The sequence below is a fragment of the Cynocephalus volans genome, chromosome 3 (genome assembly GCF_027409185.1).
Source record: "Cynocephalus volans isolate mCynVol1 chromosome 3, mCynVol1.pri, whole genome shotgun sequence".
Taxonomy (NCBI): Eukaryota; Metazoa; Chordata; class Mammalia; order Dermoptera; family Cynocephalidae; genus Cynocephalus; species Cynocephalus volans.
The window spans coordinates 16,931,294-16,954,341 of NC_084462.1; the positions used below are offsets into that span (position 1 = coordinate 16,931,294).

General features: G+C 47.9%; 1 protein-coding gene across 2 annotated transcripts in view; it reads right to left on the reverse strand.

Annotated features, from left to right (window-relative positions):
- The window catches only part of MAD1L1 (mitotic arrest deficient 1 like 1), a 461,087-nt gene that overhangs the window by 115,413 nt on the left and 322,626 nt on the right, over positions 1–23,048 (reverse strand). For both annotated transcript variants that reach the window (XM_063089903.1, XM_063089902.1), the window contains one exon: positions 13,776–13,983. In XM_063089903.1, the coding sequence (XP_062945973.1) occupies positions 13,776–13,983 (208 nt within the window). The remainder of the gene's footprint in view (positions 1–13,775; positions 13,984–23,048) is intronic.

A 23,048-nucleotide genomic window follows, 5' to 3' on the forward strand; every position in this document is an offset into this window, starting at 1 on the left:
TACATGAATTATTTTTCTCCTCTTATGTTCTTTAACATAGGTATGACAGTTAGAAGCAAGAAGTATAACATTTTTTGGTGGGATTTTCAATGTGTAGAGTGTGAATACTTATGACTACTACAACATAAAGGGGGGAGGTGAGAAAACCAGATCATGATAAGATCCTGACATGCTACCTTAAGTGGTAAAATATTAATTATAAGTACACTGTGAAAAGTTAAATATTTATATTGTAATCCCTAGAAAAACCATGTTAAAAAGTATACAAAGAGATATAATTTTTAAAAAATAGATTAAAATGGAATACTAAAAAATGTTCAAATCTGAAAATAGGAAGAAAAGAACAAATGCGGGAATAAAAAACAAAGAGGATAAACAGAAAACTAATCATAAAATTGTGGTCCTAAATGTATAAAAAATTACATTAAATATAAATGGTCTAAACACCTCTATTAAAAGGCAAGAATACACTTTCTTATCAGGTGCACATGAAACATTTACTAAGATAGCTCAAGCTCTTGACCATCAAACAAACCTTAAATTTAAAAGAAACTGAAATCATACAAAATTTGTTACCTCAACATAATGGAATTAAACAAGAAATCAATAGCAGAAAGTTACGTGGAAAATCCAGCAAAGGCACTTTGAAATTAAAAACATGCTTCTAAATATGTATGGATCACAGCAGACATCTTGTCTTAGTTCATTTATGCTGCTATAACAGAATGCCTGAGACTGCGTAATTTATAATAAGCAGAAATTTATTGGCTGAAGCAATAAATTTCACTTATGGAGGCAGGGAATTACAAGATCAAGGCACCGGAATCTTCTGAGGGCCTTCTTGCTGTGGAGAGAGAAAGCCCACTCCTGAAAGCCATATAAAAATAATGGCATTGATCTAGCATGAGGATAAATCTCTTATGACCAAATACCTTCCATTAAGCCCCACCTCCCAACACTGTTATTGCATTTGGGATTAAGTTTCCAACACATGAATTTTTGAGAGCCATATTCACATCACATCACAGCACATCTTAAAGGAAATTGGAAAATATTTTGAACTGAACATGATTGAAAATACAACATATCAAAATTTGTGGGATGTAGCTAAAGCAGTGCTCAGATGGAAATTTACAGCACTAAATGCTTATATTAGAAAACAAAAAAGATATGAAGTCTGCAATCTAACCTTCCACCCTCAGAAACCAGAAAAAGAAAAGCAGAATAAAACTAGAGCAGGCAGAAGGAAGGAAATAAAGGAACAGAAATAAACAAAACTGAAAACAGAACAACAGCAAAAAATCAATAAAACCTAAAAGTTAGGTTTTTGAAGAGATCAGTAAAATTGATAAATCTCCAGCAAAACTAATAAAGAAATAAAAGTGCAAAGATACAAACTATGAATATCAGGAAGGAAAGAGGGAGCATCACTATGGACCCAGCAGACATTATAAAATTATTATTATTATTATTATTATTATTATTTTGGTTGTTGGCTGGCTGGTACAGGGATTATAAAATTTTTTTTTTTAATTTTTTTTTAATTTTTATTTTTTTTGTCTTTTTCGTGACCGGTACGCAGCCAGTGAGTGCACCGGCCATTCCTATATAGGATCCAAACCCGCGGCGGGAGCGTCGCCGCGCTCCCAGCGCCACACTCTCCCGAGTGCGCCACAGGCTCGGCCCTTTAATTTTATTTTTTAATAGGGATTATAAAATTAATGAGGGAATAGTACAAACAATTCCATGCTCATAAATTTGAAAACTTAAACTTAGATATAATGGACCAGTTCCTCCAAAAAAAAAAACCTACAACCTATCAAAACTCTCCTGAGATGAAAGAAATAACTCACTACTTCTACTATTAGAACCTGTCACAACCACAATATCCAGGCCTAGATGGTTTCACCGGTAAATTCTACAAAACATTTAAATAACAAGTAATAACAATTCTAGACAATCTCCTCTAGGAAACAGAAGAGGAAGAAACATTTTTCATCCCATTTCACTCATTATGTTGATATCAAAACCAAAGTCAGTACAAGAAAACTGCAGACCAACATGAACAAAGACACAAAAATTACTGGCAATATTAGCAAACTGAATAAAGCAACATATAAAAAGAAGACTATACCATGACCAAGGGAGATTTATTCCAGGAATGCAGGGCTGGTTCAATACTGTAAAATTTCACAAATAATAACACTGACACATTGTCAACATCGACAGTCTAAAGAAGAAAAAAAAAACCCACACGATCATATCAATTGATGCAGAAAAAGCGTTTGACAGAAGTCAACATCCAACATGATAAATGCTCTCAGCAAAAGAACAGAAGGGAACTGCCTCAACTCAATAAAGGGCAACTACAAATAATCTATAGCTAATATCATACCCAATCGGGAAAGACTGACTGCTTTCCCCTTAAGATGAGGAATAAGGCAAGGATGCCCACTCTCCCCACTCCTAATCAATATCGTACTAAAGTCCTAATTACAGGAATAAGGCAAGAAAATGAAATACAAGACATACAGATTTTAATGAATAAATAAAACATTCTTATTCACAGATTACATAATTGCAATTGTCTTTAGTTTTTCAGCAGCTTGGTGATGTGTCTGGAGTGTCTGACCCTCCTTCTGTGGCTTGAGTTCCAGCCTCTGCATTGCTTTCTAGGTCTTCACCCTCTGTGTGCCACTCAGGTGCCTAGCTGGGACCCTGCTTGTTAGGTTCTGGTCACCGAACCTCCATGCCTCCTCTGGCTGCCACCACCTTGGATCTTTCCAGAAAGCTGCCTTCCTTTCCTCTTCCTCTTAGGGAAGAGACAGTTGTGCCCAGGACACCTAAACTCAAGGTCTAGAAATCTCTGCTTCGCCATCAGGATGGGTCCTTCAGCTGTTTGGCCTACTGAGGAATAAGTGGTGGTCATCCTGGCAGGGTGTGAAGGGTTCCGGGACCCCACAGCTCTGGACTTCAGACAGACCCACCCTGTGACCACACAGGGTGAAGAGATCTACAGCTCCCCTGTCAGAGCACTGGCAGGCTAGCATGTCCAGCATCAGTAAATTTCTGCTCCCTAAATTGGAGGGCTTGGTGCGAATGTTTTATCTCTTTGCTGCTGATGAATGAAAGAGCATTTCCAATTCTGTACAGCAGTGGCCTGGGTACATTGTTTCAAAGTCTACACTGTAAGATGGGGCTGCTCAGTAAGGAGGGCAGAGACAGTGCAGGAAGCCTTACTGCCTGGTCCAGGCATCTGCAGAGCTCTGGGAGCCAAGCTGGCCGTACACCAAACAGCTTCAAAGACTCAACCTGTGCCTCCCTTCTCACCTGTGGGGAAGCCTGGGGGGCTTTCTCTTTCTCGGACTCCAACTGACTGCAAAGCTCAGCTGAAATCCCCTGCCCACACTAATGAGGGCGCCACTGTCCACTCTTCCATGTATGTGGCCCTGCCCTGAGCGGTGCCCTGGGGCCACCTGATTCCTGTGGCTCTTCTCTGAATGGCTTCCTGGGAGCAGGGAACAAGGTCCTGCTGACATTGTAAGTCTAGCACACAGTAGGTGTCACTGGTCTGGGAGCCTCCAACAAGCCCCCTCCTGGAACCCTGGAGTCTGTGGGGATTGGCCTGACTCTAGGAGCCAGAGGGAGGGGATGGGGGTCCAGCAGAGGGATGCAGAAGTTCCATCTGGCTTGGGAGGCATTTCCCAGCCATCTAGACGAGTGTCTTGCACTTCTCTGTCTGGGACCGCCCAGGCACCTGCCTGCTCTGCCAGCATTACCACAGGCTCCTGCAACACTGGGGAGCAGAGGCCACCTGTACACTCCCTTCTCATTTGAGTAGCTCAACTATCATCATCACAACTGCATTTATATATGAGGAAACTGAGGCCTGGGGAGGTGGAGCCCTGCCCCAGGTGGTGCAGGGGGACCATGACTTAAAGAGAGGCCCCTGTACTCATTGCTGGCACCAAGAGTGCTGCCAGGCAGGCGGGCAGTTCCCCACAGCACTGGCCTGGTTGTCAGGGGAGTGGAGGTCAGGGCACTTCGCTGGCCCTTCCCTCTCGCCCTGGCTGAGGCTGTCTCCAGCGCCAGTGTTGCCTGAAGCGGGAAGAGGGTGAGTCATAAGTCTGGAGAGGCGGCACACAAACAAATAGAAGCAGCAGCCCAGGAATGAAACAGAAAAAGCAGAATCATGGCTCTCTTCATCTCAGTTCCCGGCGGAACAAGTACACACGAGTGGACCAAAACTAAGCCTTCCCAGGACAGTGTTCTCCCCACGCCACCAGGGCAGAGCAGGTGGGGCTCCAGAGGGGAACCTCAGCTCCCAGCCATCTTCCCCTCCCTCTCCCCCCACCTCTTTTTTCCTCCTCTTTCTCCTCCTTCTCACCCCACTTGATCCTCCTCTCCCTGCATCCTCCCCAGAGACACCTCTAGGATCAGCTGTGCCCACAGTCAGGCAGTGACAAATTTGATCACCTTCAATGTGTTGCTCTGACAAGATTTTATTTTATTTTTTTTTTTGGTCATTTTTTCGTGACCGGCACTCAGCCAGTGAGTGCACCCGTCAGTCCTATATAGGATCCGAACCCGCGGCGGGAGCGTCGCCGCGCTGCCAGCGCAGCACTCTACCAAGTGCGCCACGGGCTCGGCCCAAGATTTTATTTTTTAAATATGAATGCATTACCTAGTTAAACTGCAATTAATAATCGCCCTAGCCCAGTATGGTTACAGCAGAAGGACCATGCAAGGAGCAAGGAGCCAAGAGCCAGTGTGGGGAAGCTGGGGTTTTAGGGTACTGCCAACCAAGGAGGCCTATGCACTTGGTATGGATCGTTTAGCATTTCTTTGGTCAAAGAAATCAGAAAAATCACACAATGGTTTTCCTGCCTGAACTTCAGAGCACGTTCTCCCTGGGATCCCAAAGGCAGGCCAGGCCCAGAGCACAGATTAGAGAAGCCCTTGGGAAATTTGTGGCAAACATAAAATAGAGAACTTGAGGGTGGTGACATGCCCACAGCAGAGGGAAGACAGTCTGCTCTCTGCCTTGCCTTTTATCCTCCTCCTGTTCCTTCTGGTACCTCATTCTCTAGAATAGAAAGAGGCTGTTCTGACCCCAAGGATGCCGGGTGGTTAGGGTGGGAGGGGGCTGAGGCCATCACAGAGAGACCCTGGGGATTCAGTCTCAGATCATCTGCCCACAGACCTCCTGGCCCAAAGCCCCCACAACCCATCTGCCTCTTCTGACCAGGATTCACACTCACCCATGTTCAGGGTGACCTAGGACAACCCAGCTGAGGAACAGTATTTGCATCTATTCCTTGCTCGGAGACAGAAGGATCACCCTCTGCAGGGACCACATGGGGCAGATCTACCCAATGTCCATGCATGAGGGGTGGATGCTGTGGTGTCTGTGTTGAGGCTCTGCTGATGCTGGCGGGGATGCCATGGTTTCTTACGTGGAAAAGAGACAAGTGGACGGCCCTTCCTGGCAGCAAGGGATGTGGCCCCAGGAGGTGGGGACACAAAAACCTGGGCAAGTGGTTTAGGCCCTGGTTCTGGGGACCTGTGTGGGAAAGTGGGGTCCATGGTACCCCACAACTCTGCTGTACCCAGAACCCTGTATGTTTCTCCCCAGTTTACCGTCCCCTCCAGGAGCAGCTGCAGAAAGTCTTTACTGCCCACCATGGGGAAGATACCCCAACACTGTCCCTACATCTCCCACTAAAGCAGAATTAGAGTCTGAGTCCTCCTTACACCTATTCTAAAGCCACGACTGCACCTAACAGTAAACAGTAGGTGCCCAATAAATAACAGAAAAGAAAGTAAATCAACAGAAATGTTGGCCAAGCTGGTTAACCACTAACCTCCAAATATTCCATGAGCCACCCTCCTTCTCCCAAGGACAGGCGTACATGCTACTACCTCCAGGACGTCTACCACTGTTTCTCCTTCCTGTGTGTACAGGAACTGGTTGCGGGGTAAGAGGGTGATCTTTACTTTTCTGGCTCCAGACAAGCCCCATGTGGGCTCCGAGGCGCAGAGGTCGGGGCAGTGGGAAATAGCAAACAGTCTGTGCACCCGGGCCTGGCTGTGGACAGAGCAGCCTACTGCGCAGGAACTGCCTGCACCCACCCTCCCCGTGCCCCTCTCTCTACATTTGTTAGCTAGGACCTCAGACAAGACACTTAACCCTTCAGAGCTCGTTTACTCTGTGAGTTGGGGCACGGCCAGGGGTGAAGCACCTGGCAGAGTAGTTAATGGGGCAGTGGCGGGGATGGGACCTCAAGGGAGGGGGCAGGTTTACCACCAAAGTGGGAGGGGGCAGGATGGGGCACCCTGGGCAGGGGCCTACAAATCAGGCCCCATAGCACGGTGGTCAGGACCCCAAGGGAGGAACAGGAAACAGAGAAATTGGAGTCAGGACAGAGCTCTTTCTGGGATGAACTGGGAGAGGAGAGGGAGAGAGAGAAAGGCCACAGGAGTGGGGTGGGGGTGAAGAAGACAAAAACTGAGATCCCCCTCAGAAGATGGGAAAATGCCAGAATTAGGGTGCCAAAGAGGAAGGAGGCCTGTTCCCACAGACCAAATGTCCTCTATCCGACAACATGGGAGCTCCTGGGCCGTGCAGTTCACAGACCAGACTCTTTCCCATGTTCCTGGGGAAGACGTGGGGGAAGGGGACTGGCCTTGCTCTCTGGGCGATGCTAACAGGTTCTAGGAGGCAGAAACTGGAAATCCAGCCCCCTGCCTACAGGCCTGCACTGCCCATGGGCCTGAAAGGTCACAGCCCCCGTGCACTCTCGACTCAGCTACGGCGTCTGCCAGTATGGAGACTAATGGCCTCTGATTCTAACAGGGAAGGGGCTGCTGCATGGGATGGCCAGGGGCTAACAGGCCCTGCCAGCTCTATCCAGGGAAAGTTAAAGTCCAGCTTAACCTTAGCACTTAAATGGAGTCGCACTTAATGAGCTTCAGTAGCCTCGGCCTTAGTGGGCCCACAGCAGGACAGCCAGCACACAGCAGGGATGTCATAGCCACGGGGCAGTGCTGGCCTCTCCCAGCAACAACCACCCTCACAAGTAACAGGGCCTGGGCAGGAGAGCTGCCCAATCTGGGTGGACAGTGACTGTGGGGACTTTAGAGGAAAGCTGCTGGTGGCTAGAGGCCCCTGAAGCCTTCCTCTCCAGGGCATGTCTTTAGGGTGTCCAGATACTCTGGTCAAGGGCCTAGTCTCCTGCAACCATGGGAGGTTCCCAGAGCTGCTGAAGGCCTGTGCACTGAAGACAGAAAGTGGGAGGCCCAGGGGACCTGGGAGGGTTTGCTGAGTCACGACTATGCTGACAACTCTTGAGCCTCAAAAGGCTGAAATAAACAAACGCCTCCACAGAGGCCAGCTTCTAATCACCATGTTCAGTCTACAAGCCAGCGATTCATTCAGCAGTGGCAATGGCACAGCCATCTGTCCATCTCAGTGCCAAAAGCCGATCAACGAGATGCCTGGATGTTCCCCCAAGCTCCCTGGGGTGGAGTACGCCCCAGGGTGGGGTCAACGACTGGGCCTCAGCCTATGACTTTGAGCCTCAGCTGCTTCACTTGCAAACAGAAATAGCACCTGGTGCACAGAGTTGCCAGGAGGGCTGACACAGCTGACCTGGCCCAGACAACCGACCACTGCCCCACACCTCCTCCCATATGCCTGCCCTGCCACAGTGACGGCTCTGCCACCCTCGCCCTAGGGCTCTCTGAGGGGTCCTCACGGCATTCTCAAGGAGGCTGCACAGGATACTCACTGGGGTATCCACTCATCAGGCTTCCATAAGCTTGACTTGGGCTTTTTTTTTTTTTTAACTTTAGACTATTTTTATGCAAAATTCAGAGGCACATGTTTTGGAGAGTCTAGTAATTCCACGAGATTTGTCAGGGGAACAAGGAGTCTCCCACAACTCTTATCTCCTTTCCCTCTGCCCAGAGACCACTGCTTTCATCTCTTTCAGCTAACCATGTTGGTATTCCATTTCTCTAGAACACCCATTTCCATTGCCTCTTCTGGATCTGACAGCTTGGGAATTACCTGCTGACTTCCTGGTGTGGAAGATGAGAATTTAGCTCTCTTCTTCGCCCCTCCCCCTCCCCATAAACATATACTTTTCCTCTTTGTCACCATCCTTCCCTTATATCAGGCTCGTAATTTTGCTCAGATCAGGACTCAGTTCTCTTGTGAGTATGTAAATGTATTCAAAGCTGAGCCACATAGTGAGCCATGACTACGTTTTGCTTCTTGCACAACTTTTTGTTTTCTCTGGAGCTAATAATTGGCTTATTTTTCCATTTGGTTAGTTTTATATACTCATTACTAACTCAGCCATACCTCTTTGTTAGGTTGACGTAAGAGCTTCCTGACCTTTTTGGTGAGACAGCAAACATAAAACATGAGATGTGCATTCAGCACGCAGGAAAGGAGGAGGCTACGTACAGCCAGGGGCAGCAGCTCAGGGACCAGTGGGACCAACGACTACAGCAACCCATGCCTGGCACAGAGCTGTGGAAAGCTCTGGTCCGCACCTCCTCTTAAGCCACATGCACCATGTTCTGTCAATTTCCTCTGTCTGAAGAAGTCCCAGAAGCCTCTGACCAGTTCCAACCACTCCAGCTACTCTCAACACATCCTGCCCTGGGATCTGCCTTCACTTCCCTCCAAGGCTGGAGCTCCTGTTTCCTGTATTCCACATCTTCTTTCTTGGTTTACTTCCTCATTTTACTGGAGCACATCCTCTACTAGCTTCCCAAGAAAGGGTACGTGAGAGGTAAATTTATTAAGACCTTGAACATCGGAAAATGCACACAACTCTTCCTTCAGACTTGACTAAGAGTTTAGGGGACACAGGATTCTAAGTTGCAAATCACTTTCCACTAGAAATTTGAAGGCATTGCTCTCTGGCTTCCCAGCTTCCAGTTCTGCTATTGAGAAGTATTAAGCAAGTCAGATCCCTGACCCTTTGACAAGAGACCTATTTTTCCCCTCTCTAGAAGTTTACAGGATCTTCTCTTTGTCCCCAACATTCTGAATTTTCATGATGACATCCATTTGTATGGATCCATTTTTGCCCTGGGAAGGGCCTTCTGAGTATCTTCCACATGCAGAAAATGAGCACCTTTCATTCTGGGAGATGTTCTTGAAACATCTCGTTTGTGGTGTCCTGTTTTCTCCTTCTGGCACTCCTATTATTCAGATATCTGACCCCTGGATTGTTCCTCTAACTTTCTTACCTTTTTTCTCCTTTCTTCCATATCATTGTCTTTTTGCTCTACTCTCAGATACTTTCTCAATTTTATCTCATAAACCTTCTATTTAGATTTAATTCTTGATATTTTTAACTTGCCACAGCTCATTTTTTTTCCTCTTTGAATTTTTTAAAGGTATTTTGTTCTTGTTTTGCTTTTGTAAAGTCCTTTCTGGGGCTGGCCCATGGCTCACTTGGGAGAGTATGGTGCTGATAACACCAAGGCCATGGGTTCAGATTCCTATATAGAGATGGCCAGTTAGCTCACTTGGGAGAGCGTGGTCCTGACAACGCCAAGTCAAGAGTTAAGATCCCCTTACCAGTCATCTTTAAAAAAAGAAAAGAAAAGTCCTTTCTTATCTGAGGATATTCATGATACTACTTTTTGGAGGTTTTCCTTGCTCTACTGGTCTGTTCCCTTCACGCTGCATTTTTCTATTTGTTTACTTTCCTCCATATTCTTCACATTAGAGAACTTTTCTTTCTTTCAGATGTCTAGTAATCCTACTCACAATTAGGGTGGTGCTGCAAGGTACACAGGAATCTCTGAGCAGGAGAATAAAGCTTGTCAGCTCTAAGTTTCACCAAGGAGTGATTTGCTGAGTGGTTTAGCTAGGGAACCTCCAATGTTGATGCCTTCCTTCTGCTCATCAGATTATTCTAGAAAGAGTCTTCCCATGTCTAGCCTGGAGATCACATCTGCTGCCAGCATTCTGGAGGGAACATGGAGAGTTCTAGGGGGGAGCAGGGAGTGTTCTGGGAGGAACATGGAGTGTTCTGGGGGAACATGGAGAAGGCCTCCAGTGTGGGGGCACATCAGCATCCCTCTGCATCCACTTGCATCCATCTGTCTCCTTCCTCTGTGCTCAGTCCAATCTCTTGTCCTGACTTGGGCCTGTCTGGGGAACTCTGCATACCCTCTTCAGAGGAGCAGCTCACAAACACACGTGAGCACCTGAGTGGCCTGCAGGGCTTGTTAGCACAGGTCCCAGGGCCCAACCCCAGGATTTCTCAGTCAGTAAGTCTAAGATGGAGCTGAGAATCTACATTCCTAAAAAGGGAGACTGCTGTCAGCCTGGGGACCACACTTCAAGAATCACTGGTCCAAGAGAATACAACACTGGTTTTTTGTTTTTTGATTTTTATCTTTCCTGGGGGAGAGGAAATTGCCCATTGCATACAGTTGATTGAAAGAGCTGAGGATCTGTCTCTTAATTAAACTCTCCACCAAGCACCCTTAATCCCCCTTATTTTAGCCAGTTATGCCCCTCCCCCAATGTCACTTGCTGCCAGTTTCTGGCCTTTGGGGAGTTTTGTGGCATAAATCAGACTGGTTCTTGGCTCTACCCACTGCTAGCTTAAGAATTCCGTTTTTCTGTGTCTGCTCAGTCATTTAACCACTCCTTTACCTACTTTCCACATTCCAAAAGTTTGCTGTTGTATTTTCTCTCTCTGTGGGTTTAAACCTTTTAAACAACAAAACAAAAACCACCTCTTACTGTGATTTGGGGGCCTCAGGGAGGGAGGCGCAGCAGATGCGCAGGTCCAGCCACATCCTGCCCTTGCTCCCACACCTGCTTCCTTCCCATCCCCTCCACCCAGGCTTTGTCGCAGCGCTGCCCCTGTCTGGTCTGGGCCTCTGCTCTCTCTCACCTTCCCCGTCTTCCAGGCAAGCCTGGACCTGACATGTTCTCCAAGGTTGGCCTGGGAAAGCCTCTCTGTAGAACTTCCCCAGTGTGACAAAGAAGCACCTCTTCTGAGCCCCTTCTGCTGTGGCTCTGAGCCCTGCCACAGTCTGACTTGGAGTACCTGTGTGCTCAGGCCTGAGCACAGAACCCACTAACAGGAAGAGCACCACAAATGCTACTAAATAAATGAATCAACAAATACACAAGCAAATAATTGAGGGACAGATCTATTACATCAGATATAGTAAGGGACCCCTTCCAGGAATCCTTTTACAAAGTAAAGATCCACCTAAACATGCTCCAAGTTTGCATTTTCAGCTCTTAAATTAGCCAAGAACAATATAGCAGGAGGCAAGAGACCCAGTCCTGGCTAAAAGGAGGATAAGGATTCAGACCTTTGCAACCATAGTGAAGACCAGGAAGAAGCTTCTCGTGGAGGTAGAAGAGCCAGAAAGAAGCCCAGAACTGCCACCAGCTTGCCCAATGATCTTGCAAGAGAGCCCCCCTGCCCTTCTCTTGGCTTTTATTTCCCACCTGGGCTACCGTGGGAGAGAGTGGAACACCAGGCTAGCCAGTCACAAAGTCCACTCCCAGGCCAGCAGGATTTGCTCTTGAGCCTGGACCTGCCCTGGGCATTCCCAGGCCAGCACACGGATGGCCAATCTGCTCAGCCAGGCTTGACAGAGGAACTCGACTTGCTGCCTCAGGAACAGACGATCTGGGAGGGCCTGTCTGTATAAACCTGCCAGCATTCCAGGCTCCCGACTCCAGCTGGCTGCTGCCCAGTGGCCTCAAGCAACTGATGCTGATCAGAACTGAAAAGTGAGAGGTGGAGGGAATTGAGAAGTATACGGACCACCTGTGAGGAGAACGCAGCAGTCCCTCAGAGACTAGGGTGTTGGGGTTCTCACGCTGTGCCAGTAATTTTCTCTGCTCCACCTCAGGAAAGAGGGAGTGGTCTAGAAATTCAGAGTACTTTCTCCCAGGCTTGGTTCTGTCACATTTCTGATCTACAGAAAATGGGGTGTGCTTTAGTAAGGATCAATGTAAGTTCCTACAGAGAATTAATTATGAAAACCTAAGATAGTAGTGACCAGGAGAGGTGTGCACTACACGCACACACCCTGCAGTCACTGTCCATAAGCCAAGTACGAGATCATGAGAGAGCATCCACACAAGCTCTCTGAGGTGCAGAGTCCCACTAAATCCTGTATTGCCTGGGTCACAGCTGAACCCCACAATGGTGCATGAACCTGCAGTCTCACAAAGGATACTGACAAACTAAGGACCAGCTGGAGAGGGACACTGAGGCTGGAAGGGGGCCTGGAGACCGTCACAGGAACTAGAGAACAAGACTGGGGACAATAAAAATGCCAACGATGAACAATTACTGAGTGCCTTCTACAGATCAGGGCCTGTGCTAGGGGTCTTGAGGTGTTACCTCCTGTAGTACTATCATTGCCTCAATTGACAGCTGAGACTCTGCAGCTCTGCAAGAGTCAGAACACAGGTAAGGGCGGGGTGGCCCTTCCAACTCAGGTCTGGCTGAGCCCAGAGCCCTCATTCTCATAACCACACAGACACCGAGGCCTTCTGTGTGCCAGGCTCTGTGCTGTGGGCCTCCCCGCTATCTTGTCTAAAGGGGCTGCTGAACATGGTCCTCAGGTGCTCTGAGACACTGTCTCCAGGTATTCTTTATAAGGAAGTGGAAGGGAGCTGAGAACTCCATCTAAGATGTGGCATGGAGAACAATCTGGGTGGACACATCAGAATGGGCCCCGCACTGCAGGCAGGGAGGCAAGGTGACTGCCACATACCCTTTCCAACTCAAAGACACTCATGAGAAACCCCATGCCGCCTTCACAGGAAAAGATGTCAAACACATGAAAAGGAAATAGGAAAGAGCTTCAAAGGATGAAAAGCAACTCAGAAACTAATTCAAGATGCAAATGTCACGAAAACTGCATCCCATAGCCCCTCACCCCAGTACGGATGATCCTGCAAATATCTCCAAGGATGAGGCTACAAGAATGGACCATATGCAAGAGCTGAGGGACATTGGGCTGTGCCCCAGGCTGCTTTGGAAGGACTGACTGGGAGCCCTCCTCTCAGGCCACCAGAGGCCCAGATCTGTATTTCTCTGCAGCTAGAGTGGACACGGCTAGGGCATGACTTGGCAACTGTAATGCTCTCCCACACTAGGAGTGAACAGACTCCAGCTGTCACTTTACTACACTGGAGGTGACAAGCCACTTGTTCTAAAGGTTGTTACCCTGATTTACAGACCTGGAGCGTATGGGCAAGAAGCACTGACTTCTTGGAATGACCTTGCTCCTCCCTCAGACATTGCAGGCCTTTGCTGCAGAGGGCTCCCCAGGCTCTGTGAAATGTACTTAGACCAGTGAAAGATGGCCCGTATATTCATGGGGTATTGGATTTACTCATGATTAATGGGGCACATATAAACTGATAAGTGATATTAATTTGTTTTAGGGGGTCTGAGAAGATTTCAGCCACTTGTTTCTCACTGCTGTCTGAGTTATTTCCTGCTGCCTGCAGATTCAATGACTAAACCTGTTTGCACAGCCCTGTGGGAAGATGGTGCATCTCCGTGGGCTGAGGCCAGGATGCTCCATCTCAGCAATCCGTATGCCTGACTACCCACAGGGGAGGACAGAGCCTCTCAGGTATTGTGACTATGCTTGTTCCATGTGAATGAGAGACAGGCCGACTCCCAAGTCCACCCCAGCAGGCTGCATGGGTTGACCTGCCCCCTGGATGCTAGAGGACCAGGGAGGGGGCCTACCTGCCACCTCCTTGGATGACGGCAGACACGCAGCGGCCTCCAGGTTAGCTGGGATGGGGCCTCCTCTCTCCAGGGCACGCACAAGCTCCCGCAGCTGCTCGCACTCCTCCTGCAACCGGTCGCGGTCCTCACGCAGGCGCTGCTTGGCCACACTGGTGGGGTTCAGGCTCATGTGCAGCACTTTGGTTCTGCCTTGGTCATAGTCACCCTGCAGGAGCATACACAGCACAGGATCACCACAGTCTGGGACCAAACCTGCAAGGCTTCCATCATCAAGACAAAAGAAATGAGATGCTCACAAACTAATGATACATCTGACACCTGAGCATGGGGAGTCAGAATCACAAAAGTCTCGGTAGCGGGACACATGAACCAATTAAGCACGGTCCAGAGAGGCGCACAGTCCGGTCCCAGCTCAGCCCCTCCTGCACTGCGTAGGTGGTGTTGTAGGCAAGTCCCTCTGCCTCTCCAGGTTCTGTTCACTTACCAGTATAGGGGATCACACTGTTACTTACCTCGAAGAGTTATTGTGAGAAATAAATGAAGAGAAAACAAACAAACCAACCCAACTAGCATACCCATTGGGACATCGTGAGTATGTGATACACATGAATCCCCTTCTCTTGTTCTTCTTAAATACCAATCTTAAAAACAAATTGTGTCTGTTCCCTGTACCAACTAGCCACCCAAACAAACAAACAAAAAAATTGTGATGCAGTGTGCCACATTTTTTCCATACTCTGTTGGCAAATATCCGAATGACTGGGCTCTTACCACCCTGCCCTGTGGCCCTGAGAGGCCTCTCATCCAACCCTCTGTATTAAAGGTCTGTAAGACTAGGGCCCACAGATTTAAAAAAGTTAGAAAAAAACAAAACAAAAGACTTTATTATTTAGAACAGTTTTAGATATACAGAAAAATTGTGAAGACAGTGAAGAGAGTTCTTATAGACCTCACATCCAATTTCCCTACTGTTAACATCTTACATCAGTGTGGTACATTTGTCACAATCAGTGAACCAACGTTGACACATTATTATTAATCAAAGTCCATATTTTCTTCACATTTTCTTAGTTTTTACCTAATGGCCTTTCTTGTCCCAAGACCCCATCCCGGATCCCATGTGACATTCAGTTGTCGCATCTCCTCGGGCTCCTCTTGGCTGTGACAGTTTCTTAGACTTTGCTCATTTTTGATGACCTTGACAGTTTTCAGTAGGACTGGTCAGGGTTTTACAGAATGTCCCTCTATTGGGACCTATCTGATGTTTTCTCGTGATTGAGCTGGGGTGTGGGTTTGAGGAAAAGCACGGAGGTAAAGAGCCGTTCTCATCATGGCATATCAGGGGTCCACACTATCAACACGACCTGTCACTGGTGATGCTGACCTTGGGCACCTGGCTGAGGTCGCGTTTGCCAGGTTTTCCCACTGTAAAGTTATTCTTTTTCCTCTCTTTTCATACTGTACTCTTTGGAAGGAAGTCACTCTGTGCCATCCATACATAAGGGGTGGGGTTATGCTCCACCTTCTTGAGGGCAGAGTATCTACATTTATTATTTGGAATTCTTCTGTACTGGAAACCTGTCTCTTTTCCTCCCGTTATTTATTCAATCATTTATTTGTATCAGTATTAACTTATGCATATTTATTTTATAGTTTGGCTTATAATCCAGTACTACTTTATTTGTTACATAAATTGTTCCAGCCTTGGCCACGGGGAGCTCTTTCAGTTGGCTCCTGTGTCCCTCTGACATGCCCCAATCAATGTGGTCTGGTGTGTGTTTGTTCTGAGCACTTCCTTACTTTCTGGCACTAGAAGATGCTCTAGGCTCATCCTGGGTATCTCTTGTTCCACCCTAGAATCAGCCCTTTCTCCAAGGAGCACTGGAGAATGATACAATACTTAGAATCCAACATCTGGGTGCTGAGTGCAATCCGACACATGATGGAAAGGGACCTGTGAATATGCATACACCTGTGAACATTTCCACACATGGCCACCTGTGTCTGTACTAAGCTAAGCATGAGTTCATAGTGATGTCTCCAACTCTGATCCATTACCATAGAAATCATTCTAGCCCCTTCCCCTTGCTCAACTGTAAACTTCCCCTCCCCCTGCCCCCCTGCCACACACACAACTTCAGCAGTGAGAAACCTGGCTCCCAACATCCACGACTCATTTTTTAATTATTCAATTCCAGCATAAATGTATAGCAGTATCAGAACTGTTAACCCTACCTCCATGGGAACACTTTATCAACTAGAGCATGGTGCTTACACACAGCTCCTCTCCTTTTAGTTTTTCGGACTCCACTCATTTCCAAAGTTTCTTTTTTTTTTTTTTTTTTTTTTTCAAAGTTTCTTAGATTATTACCCGTCCCCTTACCTCCCATCACTGAGATTGCTCCACACAATCTCAGTTAGACTGTTTCGTCACATTCTGATTTCCATTGGGGATTCCCCCAACCCCCTAATGATTTTTTAAAATCTGTGTACATTAAGGTTCACGCTTTGTGCTGTGAAGTTCAATGAGTTTTGACACATTAGCATCCACTATTACTGTGTCATACAGAAGATTCACAGCCCTGAGAGGGCCCCTGTTCTAGGCCTGTTTAACCCTGGCCCTGAACCCCTGGCAACTACTGATTTTTTACAGTCAGAATCCTACAGTGTGTAGCCTCTTCAGACTGGCTTCTTTCACTTAGTAATATGCATTTAAGGTTCCTCCATGTCTTTTTGTGGCTTGATAGCTCATTTCTTTTCATTGCTGAATAATATTCCACTGTACGGATATCCCACAATTTATCCATTTACCTCTTGAAGGGCATTTTGGTTGCTCCCAGTTTTCGGAAATTATACATAAAGTTGCGATAAACAGTCATGCACAGGTTTTCCTGTGGACACACATCTTCAAATCATCGTGTTTAGCTGTTTCCTCCCATAACACAAACACAGGATGTGCTTTCATGCACCTGCACCTCTGCTCAGGTCCCCTGATCCTGTAATGTCTGGCTGAGGAACTCTTGCTCAGCCACCCACATCCAATTCCAAGACCCCTCTGGATTAATTAGTTTCGTTGTTGTTTTGAGTCTGCCTGGAAGCAGGCAGCAATAGCTCCTGGAAGGAATAGCCCCTTCCTCGTGCCATATGAAAGGCATATTACCAAGCCTGGCCACTTGTTAGATCCCTTCTGCCTGACCACAGGAATAGTTTAAAAGGTGGCTATGTAACCCTACCTGAGAAAAAGAGAAATTTTCTCTTTCCTCTGTGGTTGCTAGCTGAGACAAGACCCTGAAGCTGTTCGTGGCTTCCTCTAATCACTTTGGAAAGCAACTATACAGAGAGTGAAAGAGCCCTCCCATCTGTGGGGGCATTTCATAAATGTGTGCAAAATGACCCAAAATTCACAGAAAAACACAGGACCAAGACTAGCCATGGTAACCTTGAAGGGGAGTAATTAAGACAGTGTGGCACTGGAACCAGAGTGAACCATGGGGAGAGAATGGGGCAGGGCCAAGTGGATGCCCATGTGACCTCATACCACACACAAACTTCAATTCCAGAGGCGTTGCAAATCTAAATATAAAAGGTAGAACAATAAAGTTTTAAAGAAAACAAGAGAACATCTTCGTGACCTTGGAGTAAACAAAGATTTCTTAAAGTTCAAAAAGTGCTAACCTAAGAGGAAAAAAAAAAGAGTAAAACTGGACTTATAAAAACTAGCAACTTCTATTTATCAAGAGTGAAAAGGCAACCAACCAAATGGGAGATATTTGAAAATCACATATCTGACAAAGGATCTCAGCCAGAATATATAAAGAACTCAAATATAAATAAGAAAATGCCAGACAACTCAATTTAAAAATGGGAATAGACACTTCACAAAAGAAGATATCCAAAGAGCTAATAAACATATGAAAAGGTGCTCAAATTGATCATCAGAAAAATGCAAATTAAAACCACAATGACACATCCTACATTCATTCTGGAATGTCTAGTAGACATTGAACAGATAGAAAATACCAAATATTGGCAAGGGAAAGAGCCCGGATCACATACTGGTGAGTGTGTAAACATTGGCAAACCACACTGAAACAATACTGGAACACCTCCTGAAGGTGAGCAAATGAACATCTATGACCCACCTTCACACCTGGGAAAGACGGGCAGGCCTCCTTGTTGTCTCCTCTTGAAGCCCTACATCCTTGGCCAGGAGCCCTGGGCTCCACGCCCTCCCTGACAAGAAAAGGGGTCACAGGAGGACAAGGGAGGGAGAAAGGCTGACATCAAAGCCCTCAAAGCCTCTTTTGGGATCCCTAGTGGCATCTGCCTGGGCTTCTACAGAGAACTGCTGCCCAGACTGAGTAAGGCCCTACAGCATGGTCTAGGGAAAGGCCTCCCAGCCAGGGACAAAATTGGCAATGTGTACACATGCAGGCCCAGGTATGTGGCCCCCACTGTGTGCTCTGAGAGACCTGGTGTCTCGTGGCTCTGAGCTGACCAGCATCATGCTACTGGGCCTGGGACGACACCATCAGGGCCCAGATGCCACTTGTCTCTGTCTCTGTATGAGGGAGGGAGGCCGGCCGGCAACCCAGACAGGTGTGTGTCTTCCCCCCTGGCAGTGACACACAACAATTTTCCTTCTCCCCTTTGACAATCAGTCTCCCACTGCCTTCATGACTCTGCCCATGTATTTCTCCAATCTCTTCAGGGAGAACAAAGGAAATGACATCCTGTTTTCATATCCTCAAATTCTCCTGGGAAAGAGGCTGAGTGTAGACAATCAATTAAGTGAAGCAGCCTGAGCATAGATGGCCTCCCGGGAGCTCCCGGGAGCTCAAGATGCTGTGGGCCCCTGTCCCTCTGAATCCCTATAGGACAATGTGGCCTAGACTGGACTGTGCCCACTGTGGGTGCCTCCTTGGGGGCCAGAGCCTGCCAGCCCTTGGCCAGCCACCACCCTTTAACCCCAGGATGTACCTCCACACAGGGAGGGAGGAGGGGATGGGAGGAGTGGCAAGACCCCATCTCTCCTGGGACCACCCCCGGACACTAAAACATCCTCCTGATATCACTTCATACAGCAAACTGCTGGCCCTTAAGTCTCCTTGCAAAAGAGGCAAGGGCATATGAACACTGGCTTAGGCCAGAGACCCAGGGGCACTGGGCACTGCAACAAGAACACAGGATCACAGAAGCGACCGCAGGGAGCAGCTAGGTTTGCAAACATGGCTCACTCAGCTCCATTCCCTCTGTGCTTCCCCTCAGAGAAAGGGAGGGGAGGAGAGGAAATCCACCCACTCAGGCTCAGCGGGCGAGAGAGTAAGGTGGGAGCCCCGTGCCCAGCCTGGGCAGAAGAGGAGGCACTGAGTAGAGAGGATTCACACGGCTCTTCATGGGTTTTCTGAGAACCTTGTAAAAAACCCCAAAGGATGAAGAGAAATTCTGTAACTCTAGCTGAATCATAGACTTTCAGGGTTCAAAGGGACTGTTATTTCATCCAATTTCAACAGTCTCGGAAAGATAACCAAGTGTGCAAAATCCATCCACCTATGCACGCTTGGGAGAGCCCGACAGCAGACAGCTGCCACGTGCTCTCTGGGGCCTCTGCAGCTGGATATGCACCTCGACCTCCCCAACCCCACTGCATCTCGAGGAGCCAGGGAGAATGCAGGGCAGTAGCAAGGACCAACGCCTTTGGAAGAAGCCCGATAATAAAAGTTGGGCTTTGCAGGTCACCCTGTCTCTGTCCTAACTACTCAATCCTGAGTCAGTGGAGAGAGCTGCCCCAGACAATAGGAAAGGGAACGAATGAAGCCACACTCACAGAAACACAAATCTGAATTTCATATAATTTTCATGTGTCCTGAAATATTCCCCTTCTTTTGATTTTTCTTCAACTCTTTAAAATGTAAAAACAATTCTTAGTTTATGGGCTGTACAAAAACAAGTCAGCAGCCAGATCTGGTCTTGGGGCTATAGAGTTTGCTGACTCCTGGCCAAGGACACGGCAGTGCCGTGGTCCACATGTCCCTCTTCTGACTCAGAGAGTAGAGAGCCTCCTGCCCCTCAGGCCAGCAGCACACATTTAAGGGGGTCTGAGAGCTGCAGATGCTGGCCTCTTCCTCCCCTAGGACTCAAAACTGCTGACCTTCTGGGAGTGAGGCTCTGAGAGGGGAACAGGACACAGGAAGCATGGTGACCTACCCAGAGACCACCAAGCGCGGGCTAGCCCCAGGCACTATACCTGACCAGGCCTCAGTGTCCTCCCACTAGCAGGTGTGGGAGACTCAGGTGAGGGGTGGGAAAGTTGGCAGTGCCACACCTGGAGCCAGCCTTGTCTGCAGCAGGTGCCTGCGGAGGTCAAGTTCCAGGGCAGAATGTTGCCTTGGAAAAACCTAACACTCTGGGCAGGAACAAGAGCCATCGGCTCCCACCAACGACCAAGATTCCTGACTACTGGCCCATCACTCTGGGATGATGTTTTCCCCTCAAAAAGAGACTTAAGGTACAGGAAACACTCCTGGGTAGTAGAGGATTTAAGGATCAAAAGTGAGAACCAGTTGGGCTTAACCAAACTAAATCAAAACAGAAGGCAAAACTGAGAAATCCTTAAAAATCTGATGAGCTGGGCAGAAATGACAATGCAGTAAAATCTGTAGGTGTTAAAATGAGAGGCAAAGCACTGGAAGGCATGGCCCAGGGTTGACAGGATGTTCACAAGGGATTGGTGACCAGACTGACATGGTTTGGGGATGAAACCACAAAAGCTCTTCCTCCTGGTGCTCTGGCTTCCGGCCACTGGGGAGCAGGGTCACCACCCCTGTCCTGAACGGTTTGGCTGACTGCATTGCTGGCCTGGCTGAGGCAGTGGTTTGGCCTCTGCAAAGCCATCATGGCCAGACTGAGAGCAAACCCCTGACCTTGCCCTCATTAGCACCAAGCTCTCACCAGGTCCTGCTCTGCCCAGAGCCAATACTAGGCAAGAACACAGTTTCTGCAGCTTGGCTTCAACTCGAGTGGGGAGATGCCAGTTTCATGAAGAGAACAGCAGTCCAGGTATCTGCAGTAGGGCCAGAGCAAGCCTGTAGACTGCTCCAGTGACCATGGCCATGAGCAAACCTCAGTGCCTGCATCTGGGCAACGTGAACAGCCTAGCTCTCAGGAACGCTGAGGACTGATGGAGCGATGGATATCAAAGTACTCTGAGGACTGTAAAGTTCTGTACAGATGTTACCTATTCCTATAAATTAAATGGATTTTCTTTACCTGATGCCCAGAGAAGGCAGAGCCCTCTAGAGACAACATGAGAGGGGGACTGGGACACTCGATGGGACAGACTGGGCACCAGACTTTTTTGTCTCCACTCATTCACTTACACTCTCACTCACTGTGAATTTGGGCTAAGTTCTTGACCTTTTGGGGTTCATTCCTCCCATCCTTCCTTGATTCCATCTGTCCATCATCCACCCCTCCAACCACCCATCCATCTGACACATACTGATCCTGGACTGCCCTCCATAAGCACAGGTGTGCACAGGAAGGTGGAGCCTACCATTCATGGCAGAAGCAGCCCAACATATCTGCCAGAGGGGCCTACTGGGCCGAGCTCAGAGAGTGGAGGAAGGTACAACTGTGCCCCCAGGTGGTACCAGGCCCTCTGCTCCTGATGAGATGGAACTGTGCCCCAATGGAGGGCTGAATCATACCCAGTGGCAACAGTTAAATTCCCAGGCTGCTGCTATAGCCACAAGCTTGGGGGCATTGGTCACGCCATGTTCTACTTGTCAGGAGCACCTGCACACCAAGCATTCTGTTGAGCGCTAGCAATGCAACAGTGAATGGAGCACAAAGTCTATCCTCACACAGTGTACAGTACAGGGAGGTGTCTTCTTTGCTCCCTGGACTCACTCATGGCTCTCTGTAACTCTCAAGACAAATTTCAAATGCTCCAGCTGAGCGTCTGACCCGGAGCAGTCAGCAACTTGCTCTACCCCAGTGGACTGCAGGCAGACACACAGCACAAGGTTTCCTGCCTCTGGGGTCCTGTTCCACTGTTTAAATCACTCCACTCCCTACGGAAAATGTGGTACATCTACACAATGGAATACTACTCAGCTATAAAAAACGAATGAAATACTGCCATTTGCAACAACATGGATGGACCTTGAGAGAATTATATTAAGTGAAACAAGTCAGGCACAGAAAGAGAAATACCACATGTTCTCACTTATTGGAGGGAGCTAAAAATTAATATATAAATTCACACACACACATACACACATACACACACAAACCGGGGGGCGGGGAGGAAGAAGATATAACAACCACAATTATTTGAAGTTGATACAACAAACAAACAGAAAGGACATTGTTGGGGGGGAGGGGGGGAGGGAGAAGGGAGGGAGGTTTTGGTGATGGGGAGCATTAATCAGCTACAATGTATATCGACAAAATAAAATTTAAAAAATAAATAAATAAATAAATAAATAAATAAATAAATAAATAAATAAATCACTCCACTCCCCAGCCTGTGCCACTGCCCAGCTAACCCCATGTCCCCAATCTTCCACTCCCGCCCCTCTCCTCCAAATTCATCACGGATCCCTCCAGTTGCTGCCCCACGATGTTCTCTGGGTGTCCTGGGCACCTCCCTCAGAGCACTTATGACATGATTCTGGTATTGCTTGTTTATAAATCCATCTCCCATACAAGGCTGTAAGCTTCACGGAGATACAGAGATGATGTCTTACCCCCATGGGGACATGGGGACATCTGCCTATCCCTTCCTTAGTACTTTAAGCACACTGTCTGAGACACAACAAAACTCTCAATAAAAAAGAGGTATGAAGAGAGAAGGTCTCAAAGCTTCTCAGTAGGGAATCGTCCCATCAGGTGGTGCTGGAGCCACAGTGGATTCTTGGTCACAGGACCACCCTCTGCTCACGCTGTCTTATATGACTTTGAAAGGACCCAGTGGGGCAGGCAGGACCAGAATCCTACTCCCACTGTAGAGATGAACAAATAAAGTCCCCAGAGACTGGGAGGCCTTGCTGAGATGGCAGAGCAGGTAAGCAATCGGGTGGGGCTGGGATCCACTCCACTGGCTTGCTCTCCTATACCGTACGATGAACAGGAACCTCAGTTCGGGGTATGGCAAGGTCTAACAGCCACCAGCCAATCTTCAGGCAGTTCACCTGGTGGGAGGAGCTTCTAGATGGTAAAAGGCCACCTAGTCTACCAGCTGTAGGTCTCAGGGTGAGGAAAGCT